This window comes from Coenobita brevimanus, chromosome 59 (assembly GCF_032717465.1).
Source record: "Coenobita brevimanus isolate Jiangsu-jjx chromosome 59, ASM3271746v2, whole genome shotgun sequence".
NCBI classification, from domain to species: Eukaryota; Metazoa; Arthropoda; class Malacostraca; order Decapoda; family Coenobitidae; genus Coenobita; species Coenobita brevimanus.
The window spans coordinates 24,754,679-24,768,110 of record NC_137012.1 but is presented as its reverse complement, the minus strand read 5'-3'; the positions used below and the strand labels follow the sequence as shown (position 1 = coordinate 24,768,110).

Here is a 13,432-nt window from a genome sequence, read left to right as displayed (position 1 = left end):
AACAATAATGTATTCCATTATCGCCTTCATAGCTGCTGGTCTTAAACAATGCTCTACTGTATTGTTGTCAGTGACATTGAGTTGGGGCGAGCTATAAAAAAGTGTGAACAATTTTTGGACGGTAATGAAGGTCACAGTTGTGTTTACACGACCCTACTGTACCATCCCAAGCAGTCAGGTGGTCACATCATCCCAGCTGTTTTCGTCTGTATGTTCAACATGCGTCCTAATTTTATTAATTCTTTTATGAATCATAGCAAATCACAGGATGGGTGTGGGGGAGGGGGAGGGGGAAAGCCAGGTGCGCCAGATGAGTCTTTTCATATTTGTAAGAAAACAAAACTGAATATAGAACTTTGAAAAATTGGTCTTGAGGCCAGCCATGGGAGCACGCAAATTTCTGAACTCGCGGCCATTGAGGGAGCTAAACATATGCTTTACTTTAAGTAATAAAAGCACCTTAAAAAATCAGTTCTTCATGACAGGGTGTTATATTTTTCTGATTATTTCTGGGTTGATAAATAAACGTTTCTTGTTAAATCTGTTTCCCCTTTGTTTTTAGCTGTTCTACTGTGACAGCACATTTGACTATTTAATGTAATGGCGGAAGGGACTGTTATAACCAAAGAGGTTAACTAAACCAGGCCTAACGTAGCTTAACTGTACCTAATAATTTAACCTAACCTCCAGTTGGGAAATTGGTAAATGAAATTCACCTTTGAGTACATTGAGCTTCTGGCTTAAGAAATGTGACTGTTATAACAGGAAGGAAGTTTTTCAGCAAGAAAAAGTAATTTACCAAACTGGAAGTAGTCAGAAAAATACAGGAACAAGCGTAAAGGGTACATTTCTATCTATTTATCTATTGCCAGACACCTTAATCCCGTAAGGGGTGGCCACAAACAAATCACCTCCATTTTGCCCTGTCCCCAGCAGTTTCACTGCCCTGGTCCCAGCTCACACACCCCTCTCTCATGTACCTCTCCACTCCATCCCTCCATCTCATCCTTGGCCCCCCCTCCCTCCACCTCACTCACATACACTCTCCTCATCAGTCTCTCACTCTCCATCCTCTCCACATGGCACCTCAGTGTGTTTCTCCTAACGTTTCTTATCACTTCCACATCACATCCACATCCACACCCTAATGCTCCTTCACTTCCTCATTTGTCAGTCTGTGTCTTCATGTGACTCCACATGCTCCTCAAAAATAACTCATTTCCACTGCTCTCACTCTTGACTTCTGTCCCTCCAACAGGTCAAAGCTCCACTTCCATACGATAGAGTTGGTATCACAATATTGTCATGTAGTAACTTTTTCACTTCCATGCTCACTTCCCTGTTTCTTATCATTGCTTTCAAAGAACCAGCAACCTTTCTTCCTTGTTGTACCCTTTCAAGCACTTCACCCTCCAAACTTCCATCCTTACTCATCACACTCCCCAAGTACTTAAAAGTACTCATGTTTTCCATTTCCTCACCATCCAACTTCACTGTACATTCACTGACTTCACCTCTCTCAGAGACCATCACTTAACTCTTCCCTACATTCACCTTTAGATTCCATTTCTTACACACTTTCCCAAACTCATCCTCCAAGCCTTGCAGCTCCCCTTCGTCTTCACTTAACAATACAGTATCATCTGCAAACAACAGTACAGGGAGTTTCCAAACTACCCTCCCTCACTAGGGCCACTCCAACATCCACTGCCCTACCTTGTATCTCTTTTATTACCCCATCCATGTACAGATTGAACAACCATGGAGACATGACACATCCCTGTTTCAACCCACCCTTCAAAGAGAAAAATTCACTCAGTTCACCATCCACATGCACTGCAGCCTTAGCACCATCATACATACTCTTCATAGCATTCAACAACTTCCCATCTACTCCATATATTCTTAATACTTTCCACAATTCTTGTCTATCCACCCTGTCATATGCTTTCTCCAAATCCATGAAGGCCACATACAACTTCTTTCCCTTCTCTAGAAACTTTTCCACTAAAGATCTAAGATTGAATATCTGATCTACACAACCTCTTCCCTTCCTAAAGCCTCCCTGTTCTTCTCCAGCTAATTCCTCTGTTATTTCCCTAACTCTGTCAATAAGTATCCTACCATACACTTTTCGTATTACGCTCTCTTGCCCCTATGATTACCACACATTTCTTTTTCCCCTTTTCCTTTGTACAAAGGACTAATTATACCTCACTTCCAATCCTCCGGGACTCTACCTTCCTCCCAGGCCAATCTGCATATCTTCCACATCCATTCTACTACTATCTCTCCCCCATGCTTCAGCATTTCACCACACTCTCCATCAATTCCTGGGGTTTTCCCCCACTTTTATTTATAATTTCTTCCTCAAACTGTCTTTTGGCTTCCCTCGTTATCCTTGTATAATCATTTCTTGTCTGTTTATGGTTGTTATATGCTCTCTCACTATTGCGTTTTCTGTATCTTTTCCACAGCAAATCTCTTTTTTCTTTTGATTTTCTACATTATTAAACCATCTCTTTATTTTCATTTCTTTGTGCTGAGGGATGCAAGTTTGGACTCCTATTTCATAAAATTCACAGAATCTTCTTTATATAACTTTTAAATCTTGTCCTCTGAGCTCCTATTCCCAATCTGTATCTATTACTAACACAGATTCTTGCAGAACACTACAAAAAGAATTAAATAAACTGTGGATGGAGCAGTAAATGGCAAATGGAATTTAATGTGGACATGTGTCATGTAATTAGGTTTGGTAAAACTGAAAAAAGACCAAATTGGGATTATAAGTTAGGAACATCAGCCCTACACATATCAGAAAGGGAGGACATAGGAGTGAGTATTGATAACAGACCATCTCTGGCTGGCCACATCAGTGAGAAGGTATGTAACATGTATGCATTGCTTGCTAATAGGAGAATAACATTCACATATATAAATGAAGACATGCTGAGAAAAACAATAACATTCATCAGACCAACCCTGGAGTATGCATCAGTAGTCTGGAATCCTCATCTCAAATAAACACATAGATATGATTGAAAAAGTACAAAGGGCAGCTACAAGATGAGTATCAAGCTTAAGGGATCTTAGCTTTGAAGAAAGACTAGAAAATTTGAATCTACTGTACCAACACTACAGGAGAGAAGGAAAAGAGGTGAGATGATTAAGGTATATAAATGCATCTAAGGGAAAGAGTAAATAGATATAAATGAATATATAACCTGTGGGAAAGCATCAGCAAGAGGACACTGCAAAAAATTTATAAAAAGAGAGGCAATAAAGACGTAAGGAAATTCAGTTTCCCAAATAGGGCAGTTGATCAATGGAATGCACTACCAAATGAAAAATGTGTCAAAACTATTCATACCTTTAAGGATATGTATGATAAAATTGGTTTAATACACAGGACAGTACAAGCTTGACTCATTCCTGTAAAGATGCAGTTAGGTAAAAACAATCAGGTAAGAACACACACACACACACACACACACACACACACACACACACACACACACACACACACACACACACACACACACACACACACACACACACACACACACACACACACACACACACACATACACACACACACACACACACACACACACACACACACACACACACACACACACACACACACACACACACACACACACACACACACACACACACACACACACACACACACACACACACACACACACACACACACACACACACACACACACACACACACACACACACACACACACACACACACACACACACACACACACACACACACACACACACACACACACACACACACACACACACACACACACACACACACACACACACACACACACACACACACACACACACACACACACACACACACACACACACACACACACACACACACACACACACACACACACACACACACACACACACACACACACACACACACACACACACACACACACACACACACACACACACACACACACACACACACACACACACACACACACACACACACACACACACACACACACACACACACACACACACACACACACACACACACACACACACACACACACTATTGGATACATTTATGTAAAGCTGCTGAATGTGGTGAATGTTTTTGGCATAGCAGATAGAGCCAAGATTCCTCGGGCTTGAATGATGAGTGAATGGAAGCATGGCCCATTAAATTGGGCACACTTGGGCTGTCTGAATGTTGCTAGTCCTCACCCTTCCCTAGGGTGGGAAAGGAGGTCCAGATGATGATGATGATGATGATGATGATGATGATGATAGATAGATATACTGTATATATGTGTATATATATATATATATATATATATATATATATATATATATATATATATATATATATATATATACATACAAACAGTACATACATCCACAGTTTACATATATGATTCTTGTTCCTGTTTGTTTATGTCCCCTTCACCCTTGTCTTGCTTCCTTTTACAGGTATGTTCATGCTCAGGACTGGGAGAGTGCTCAGAGAGTGGCAGAAGCCCATGACCCTGACTCAGTAGGGGATGTATTGGTGGGCCAGGCCAAGGTGGCATTTACAGACAGAGATTATCCAAGGGCTGAGGCACTTCTGCTTCGAGCCCAGCGGCCAGAACTAGCCGTAAAGTTTTACAGGGTAGGTTGTGCTACTTATTTATTTATTTGTACTTTATATTTATTTGTATTCAAATAGACAGAAGAGGCAACTAGGAATACCACTTTGAAAAGCTACCCTTTGAGAGTGGTGAGAGTGGTGCAGTGATAGCCTCTTTTCATTTGTGCTCTAAGAAGGAATGTGGTGTCCAAGATCATGACAGTGGCAAAAGTGAAGAATACTGTAGATAAATTGACAAATGAGAGGACAGTAGGTGGTGAGTAAATGTGAATGTGAATCATAGTATGAGAGAGCTAGTGTGTAAAAAGTGAGTGAGAGGAATTGAGTGTCACTGTCTGTAGAGGGGACAGTGTGTGAGAAAATGGGTGGACCAAAGTGAATGTGAGAAAGTGACTCCGTAAGACTGAGTGTTTGATTATTAAATTAATGCAGTATAGTGAGAAAGAGAAAGCACCAAGTCTTGGAACTTGCAAAAATTTGTTAGAATGTCAAAAAAGGAAAACCAGAATCTGAAATCATTTAGTTTCAAAGTTGACCAGTGTAATGCATGAAGGATTTGGACTGTCAGTTAACTACTGCATTATTGATTTGGACTGGAAAGAAGTGAGTGTAGGTACAGTGGGTGAGTGCTGTGTGCTTGCCATAGTGAAAGGGATACAAAGTTCTGAAGGGCAGTGGCGACTGAAGAGAGAGAGAGAGAATTTCTGGACACTATGAAAAAAGTGTTACAATTAGTAGTAAGCTTAACAAATACCTACAGCTCCAGCCATCATTATATCCAGTTATGAATACCTGGGTAAATTTAACCTCAGCCTGTGCCCCTATTCTTTCCCTTCAGGACAGCAACCAGTGGACAGAGGCACTTAGGGTGTGCAAGGAGTATCTGCCTCACAAGCTTAGTGCTCTACAGGATGAGTATGATCGCACGGTCCTTAGTCGAGGCTCACATGATGCTCAGACACTCATGAGCCAAGCTCGGCAGTGGGAAGAGTCAGGAGAATACACCAGGGCTGTTGAGTGTTACATGAAGGTCAGTTTACATGCATTGTGCATCAGATCAATTACCTGTCTCTCATTGGTGGCTGTTTTTTTTTTCAAATGTACAGGTAATAAACCTATATCCTTTCTCAAAGTTGATATAGTGAAGAGTACTAGTAACTGTTACTGTGCTTGTTTTGCTGTTACTTTTTGTTGTATGCTGGCAGTGACCTCTGTTGTTACATTGCTGTGATCTTTTTGCTGTAACCAACCAGTTAATCAGTCAACTGTTACTGTCTGTACAGTGTAATTATCAATTGTGCTTTCTTCAGGTAACCCCAAATATGACCAGTGATGCCTCCCTCCTGGAGAAAAGCTGGAATAAAGCAAGAGAGTTGGCTGTCAGGTTCTTGCCTGCTGATAAGGTGGATGATGTTGCTAGAGTTCTTGGTGAGTTTTTCCTTACATTCCTGTGTTTTCCCCTCCATTTCAGTAAAAAGGTCTCTTACAGAAATTCATCATCATGACCAATTACAACACTATTTTAGCTGAATAGATAAAGAAAAAAAACTAAAGTAGTGGAATGAGCCAGATAGGTATTCTCTAATTACTTAAGCCTGTAAGCTGTACCTTCTACACACAGCTTCATTATTATCAGTTTCTTGACATCTATGGGGTAAGCCATTATATTAATCATCAAAATAAAAAATGGCTGCTGTGTTTAGCATGCTTAATATGTTTGGGTTGAAAGGTTTTGTACATGCTTGCCTATGTCAGCCTTGTTCACGTGATGGAGGCTTTCCATGCTGCATAATCTCTGGCAACATATCCTTTTGTTCCCTTAACACTTGAGGTCATTTGTTTCATCCATTTCAGTCCCCAATCACTTAGTTTGCTTCTTTGTAGTTGCAGTATATCATGCTTTCTCACATATTCACTGACCATTCAGTGTCATCTTGGTTTTTGAGTGCTCCTCCTACTTTCTCCATGTCTTACTGGAGAGGGACACTTCACATGGCAACACCGATATAACTGGACAGAGTCATGTTGGTGCAGCCCAGTTATATATACATCCCTCAACTCCCTCCTTATCCCCTGAAAGGAGGATGGTGGACTGTAGAAGGGAGGTTTTAGCCTCCAGCACTGTGTTCACTGCCAGTTAAGCCTGAAGCAACAAAAACAACAGTAAAACATTCCTTACTAAATTACCTGTAATACTTGTCAATACCAGCTTTACATTCATAGTCATATTCATTCTCTGTGTGACCATACCATCTAAGCATACTCTTCTACCCTGTGACCAATAGACTTTGCTACTCCACATCTTACCCTAATGAACTGGTTCTCAAATAAAAAGCCATGGCCCCCAAGGGGGCCATGGCAAGATTTTATGGGGGCCATGGTGTGCTAGTGTAAGTAGTAAATGAGTGTGTTTCTGTGAACTTGCATGTAGAATCCTCTTGCCAATTTCCACAATATATTTATGTGAATCTTATTTCTCCATCCTTATTAAAAGTAAAAGCTGAAACCGGTTGGATGTGGACCCAGATATGAGATGTTCATTATCAGTGACTCAACCTCAAATCAGTCAACTTACTGAAAGCAAACAGTGTCATCTTTCCCATTGATATGTAACAATATATGCATTCTGATTGATAGTTGTAAGCATTAACAAATCACGTCCGGGGGTTGTTTTCACCACCCAAACCACCAGCAGGTGTTTTTCTTAAAAATCACCGTTATCTAAACCATAATTTCTCAGCTAAACCTGTATTATAAAATCATAGTATAATATGCTCTTTTAATATGATGCAATGATCATAATAATAATACAATGACAATAATACTACAAAACACTAGATTATGTATACATGTCACCCAGATGTCCCCAGGTCGTCATGTATACATGCCACCCGCACGGGAGGGGTTAAAATAAATGGAGAGCACCAAAACAGTGTTTTTCATCATTACAGGCATACCTCAGTTTAACAATGCAATTAGATACAAAAAAACCTATCGCTAGGTGGGGTATCTTAGTTTGGGGTAGATTTAACATGTAAAGTATAGGGATGCATTTTTGAGCCTTGGATTTCCCCCCCCAACCAAGTTCTAAACCCACCCAAATGAGTCCAAAAACAAGTTTATAGCTTACCTAAACCCCCAAATAGCTTTAAAACAAGCTGCTAAACTTAGCCTAAAAGCAGTTATAACTCACTTAAACCCAAAAATAAAATCTGAAAATCATCAAAAATAAGTGGAAAAAATCAAGTAGAGTCACGATTTAAGAGAAAATGAAGCAGTGATCTTACAGTAACATGAACGTTTAATTTCTCCCAATATTTTTTAACAACAGTAATATCGCTTAGTTATGCGAGACCCAAAATGGGTACATTTAGTATCCACTCTCTCTATGGCTGCGCTTGTTTACATGTGTGTCATGCTTTTGTCCCTTGCCACCATGGGTCTTTGCAGTGTTGCTAGATGCGCGTGTTCTTGCCAGACTGGGCGACGTGGGTGTGGGTGTGGGTGTGGGTGGGTGGCGGGTCAGTCATAGCAAGGAAGGATGGGGTCAGGTGAAGACACTGACAAGGAGGTGATGTGATAATTGCAGTTTTGGGAAGGGTGGAGGAATGGAGACAATAATGGGTTTCAATCTGATCTGGGTGGCAGAAAGAGAGAGAGAGAGAGAGAGAGAGAGAAAATAAGAGCGATAGTATAAGAACGAAAGAGAGAGAGAGAGAGAGAGAGAGAGAGAGAGAGAGAATAAGAGCGAGAGTATAAGAACAAAAGAGAGAGAAAGAGGGCGAGGGAGAGAGAGAGAGAGAGAGAGAGAAAGAGAGAGAGAGAGAGAGAGAGAGAGAGAGAAAGAGAGAGAGAGAGAGAGTGGATAGCACAGAAGTATAGGTATGGAGTAGAAAGGCAATGGGCTAGAGGGAAAGAACTTTGTGTTGTTAGTAATTATGAGATTAGGGTTGGATTGGCAGGCACTTAGAGAGAGAGAGACAGAGAGAGAGAGAGAATAAGAACAAGAGTTTATGAATGAGATAGAGAGAGAGAGAGAATAAGAGCAAGAGTATAAGAACGAAAGAGAGAGAGAGAGAGAGAGAGGGCGAGGGAGAGAGAGTATAAGAACAAGAGAGAGAGTGAGAGAGAGAGTGGATAGCACAGAAGTATAGGTATGGAGCAGAAAGGTGACGGGTTAGAGGGAAAGAACTTTGTGTCGTTAGGAATTATGGGATTTGGGTTGGATTGGACAGGTACTTAGAGAGGGAGGGAGGGAGAGAGAGAGAATAAAAACAAGAGTATAAGAATGAGAGAGAGAGAGAGAGAGAGAGAGAGAGAGAGAGAATAAGAACAAGAGTATAAGAATGAGAGAGGATCATACAGAAGTAGGTATGGAGTAGAATGGCAATGGGGTAGAGGGAAAGAACTTTTTGTCGATAGTAATTGCGGGGTTAGGGTTGGATTGGTGAGGTACATGAGAGAGACAGAGAGAGAGAGAGAATCATACAGAAGCAGGTATGGAGTAGAAAGGCAATGGGGTAGAGGGAAAAACTTTGTGTCATTAGTAAGTATGGGATCAGGGTTGGATTGGACAGGTACATGTGGTCAAGAGTAAGAGGGCTTCAGACAAAGAAATAGAGGCAAGGGAGGTACAGTGTGGTCATTATAACTCTGGTGCAAATTGTGTGGTGAGGGAACAGCAATATTCAAGAATTTCTACATATAGCTAACTTCAGTGCAGTAAGTGTGAACATGTTTTGTGACTGCCATAGTGATTTGCTGACGACTCGGGATCAGAAAAATTTGGTTCTTACAGTATATGACGGGTTTACATGTTGATGTTAATCCAGTAGTTGAGTCCATATAAATTAGGTTTTCATACAAATTATACAGCTTGGTTGATTTACTTCATATTTAAAAGCATGATTAAAAACAAAGCCGATGGTCAGAGTTCACTGTTTGTGGACTTGGATGCAATGCCTATGACATTTCCTGAAGAATTTCATATGTTTGGGGGAAAATATGTGGTCTCCAGAACCTAACCCCACATTTTACATGTAAATATATGTCACCATTTAACCTGAAATTGATTTAACACGAGGTTCCACATAACCTACCTCATGTTATACATAGGCTTCACTGTAGTAAACTGTACCCCAAAATGACAGTGTTCACCCCACCTATGACTAAACCACTTGAATCTAAGTCCAAAAACAATTTATGAATCAACCTAAACTCAAAATTTAAGTCTTAAAAAAAAAAAAAAAAAAAAAAAAAGTTATACCTGGGTTTGGCCATCTTTTGGCAGGGTAAAATAGTACAGTATTTCTACCCCCATTGCTGTGTTGGGGTATCGTATCTCGGGGTCTGCCTGTGTTTGTGAGGGGCTTGACAAAAAACTGAAAGGGGGCCATGAAGTTGTTAAGATCCCTACAGGTGGGGAATGAAATGAAAATATTTGAGAAACACTGCCCTAGTGGTAGGTGGTGGCAGCCATCTCCCTCATCTCCCTTTTATGTGATGTGATGCTGCCCATTTCATCCTTCCCCATTCTCATTCTATCCGTGTGTCTGTTCTCTCTTCCTACTTCCCCTTTACTTTGCTATCATTATCATCAAAATCATTCGAACCTCCTTTCCCACCGTAGGACAGTATGAGGAATAGCAACATCCAGACAGCCTAAGTTTGCCCCATCCAAGCCCCTGGAATCCCAGCCCTATTTGATAGGCCAAAAACTTTCACCACATTCTGTAACTTCACATGAATGTAAGGCCAAAAACTTTCACCACATTCTGTAACTTCACATGAATGTAAGGCCAAAAACTTTCACCACATTCTGTAACTTCACATGAATGTATCCAATAGAGTTGGTCCGAATACTGTCACGTTAAAAAGGAGTGGCAGATCCCTGATTATGCACTTCTTCTCACATAGTTCATCCAGCCAGCTCAATCTCGTCAGTTTCCTAGCCTCACCGACTTCCATACCTCACTTCCTCACACACTCATCCACCAAATCCCTCCACCTTCTCCTCGACCTACCTCACCTCCTTCCTCCTTCAAATTAGCTCAGATATACATTTTACACCACTATTGTTATCCATTCTCTCCACATGACCATACCATCTCAGTACACTCTCTTCGATTCTGGTGTCCACAGACTTCCTTGCTTTGCATCTTCCACGAATCACATTACAGTATTTTGTGTCTTATCCACTCTCTGTACTCCACATACATTCCTCAGCAGTCCTATCTCCACTGCTGTCACTCTTGACATTTTATATTCATGCCACACCATAGTCTCATATCCATATGTTAAAGTTGGAACTAACGCTCCCTCATGTAAGCGTCGCGCAGCTGCAACACTTAAGTGTCCGTTTCTTATCAAGGCTTTCATAGCACCAGCTACTTTCCTTCCTTGTGTCACTCTACTTTCCACTTCCTTTGCACATTTTCCTCTCTCTTCTGTCACTGTACTCAGGTATTTGAACTCTGACCGATTCCAGTCTCTCTCCATTCGCTGTAACATCACACTGGGAGTAACTCTCTCTCTCTCAGTTACCATCACTTTACTCTTTTCTACATTTACTTTGAAGGTACGACGCTCACAGACATCAGCAAAGCTTTGCACTAGTCTACTAAGTTCTTTCCTGTCACTTTTTATAAATCTTCTTTCCACTTCAATTGCCTGTACAGTAAGTGACAAGCCTCATGGTTTCCTGTAACTGAGGAAACCACTTACAGTGCTTGGTGGTAACCATATAACCAGATAATGGGGTGATGTGGAACCTGCTGTGGTGCCCCATTTAACTGGTTGAACACATGCAAATGTTGCATCCATCCTGAAACCAAACCTCCAACATAGTCCCTGTGTTTTGATGCGGCAAGGTGCTGTCAGTTGCGGGGGGATATCAGTTCACTTCATGAGACAGCCCTGCAGGGGCAGTTGCTTGCCTGTAGTTGATGAGTCTGCTCTGCCAGACAGACTAGAGATGATCAGCAACAGCATCTTGCCCTTATAATTTTATGGTGCAACTTCACAAAGAAACAAAAAACAAACAATTGGCCAGCACAATTTGTCTCAGGAACATTCTTTCTTCTCCATCCAACACAGTACTTCGCAAACACATTCATAAACACATACCCACCGTGGCCATCCAAAACCCTCAGCCAAATAGGATCCTTCATGAACCACCACTAAACCTCCCTCCCTCCCATGAGAAACTATCCTACCCAGGGAGACACTAGGGCACCTAGCCAAACCATGTTGTAGTCACCACCTCTTCTATAATCCATCCATCCATCATCCAATCCTACATTGCCCCATGAGGAGCGTAGGAACTCGGGGCTAGGCAGTTGGTCCCGACATTTAAGATGAGAGTGACCAGCCTCAGTCATCCCTGAATGGCATTACATGAGCAATCAACCCCAACCATCCCTTGGATATAAACCTTCACCGGCTCAATCCGATTGGAGCGCAATAATTACCCACTAAACCACCAGGCGCCAAAATTTGGTTATATGGTTACCACCCAGCGTAGTAAATGGTTTCGTGGTGCACAGGAAACCATTTGGCTTGTCACTCAGTGTAGAGTCACCCACAGGCTGAAGAAAGTGGAAAGAATGAAGGAAAGAAAGACAGAAGAGGAAGTGTAAAGTCACCCGTAGGCAGAAGGACAAGGAAAGAATGAAGGAAAGAAAGACAGAGGAGAAATAATACCAACACAAAATATATATCACAGACAATCCACTATGGCTCAATCGGTAGAGAGGTGGCCTGCAGTCCTAACGGACCCAGGTTCAAATCCCCGCTGGAGCAGGGAACAGTTTAAGGATTTGAATTTCATTAAAAATCAGGCTTTACTGATCTACCAGAAGACCCGCAGACATGTCGTAAAAATACCCCCACTAATACCAATACACCAGTCCTGTATGAGACAGCCCTAGCATGTACCGTATTCAATATGGACAGTGGGTGTTAATGCCGAAGTGGTGACATGTAGAGGTGTATGGTATGTAGGAGGACTGCTGGGCCTTGATAGCAGGCTGTGAAGCCTATGCCCAGAGTCGGACAAAAAAAAAAAAAAAAACTGCAGTGCAGCCCCCCCCCCACATCACAACACACCACATTCACCAGATTATCAGAACACAGACAACCATTCAGCATCATCTCAACTCTCTGGGAGTAACTGGATGAAGCGGCCAGTTTTGTGTAGTCCATTTGGTTCATAATCAGTTGACCCCAAGGTCATTAATATAAAAAAAGTGACTTGTGGCCTTGCATAAATTGATTTTGAAAGCTGTTTCACCCCATCCATGAGCGGAACAAGAGCTTGGGATGATGATGACTGGTGATGATTTAATTTTACTGATTTGATAAAGCTATATTCAGCGCAGATAAGTTGAGGTTGTACTTCATGTAGATCTGGATCCTAACCTGAGTCCAGATATTGAGTAAGTAAGAATAGATGTACAGCTTTGTGTGCTCTAATACGGTCCATTTCACTGGACAACAAATTGCTTGCCCTACTTTAATTTTTTCCATTTCTTTTTCAGATTCGGTTTTGCTATTGTGATACAGTAATTGAAAAAATGGTTCAATGTTTGTGATAATTATGAACTAGTTTTTATGTCTTTGGCATCTATAGGTCCACGGCTGCTGGATATAAAGCGTTACTCAGCTGCAGCTCAGATGTTCCTAGCAGGGGATATGAACAAGGAGGCTATTGATGCCTTCATTACTGCTCAGGAGTGGAGCAAAGCAAAGAAGGTTGCCAGTGAGCTTGAACCCCGG

General features: G+C 41.5%; 1 protein-coding gene across 1 annotated transcript in view; it reads left to right on the top strand.

The window, feature by feature from the left end:
* Window positions 1-13,432, top strand: part of Oseg2 (intraflagellar transport protein Oseg2) — a 133,457-nt gene that overhangs the window by 97,848 nt on the left and 22,177 nt on the right. The window contains exons 24-27 of the mRNA XM_080274706.1: window positions 4,498-4,678; window positions 5,496-5,687; window positions 5,968-6,085; window positions 13,287-13,431. Of these exons, the coding sequence (XP_080130832.1) occupies window positions 4,498-4,678; window positions 5,496-5,687; window positions 5,968-6,085; window positions 13,287-13,431 (636 nt within the window). The remainder of the gene's footprint in view (window positions 1-4,497; window positions 4,679-5,495; window positions 5,688-5,967; window positions 6,086-13,286; window position 13,432) is intronic.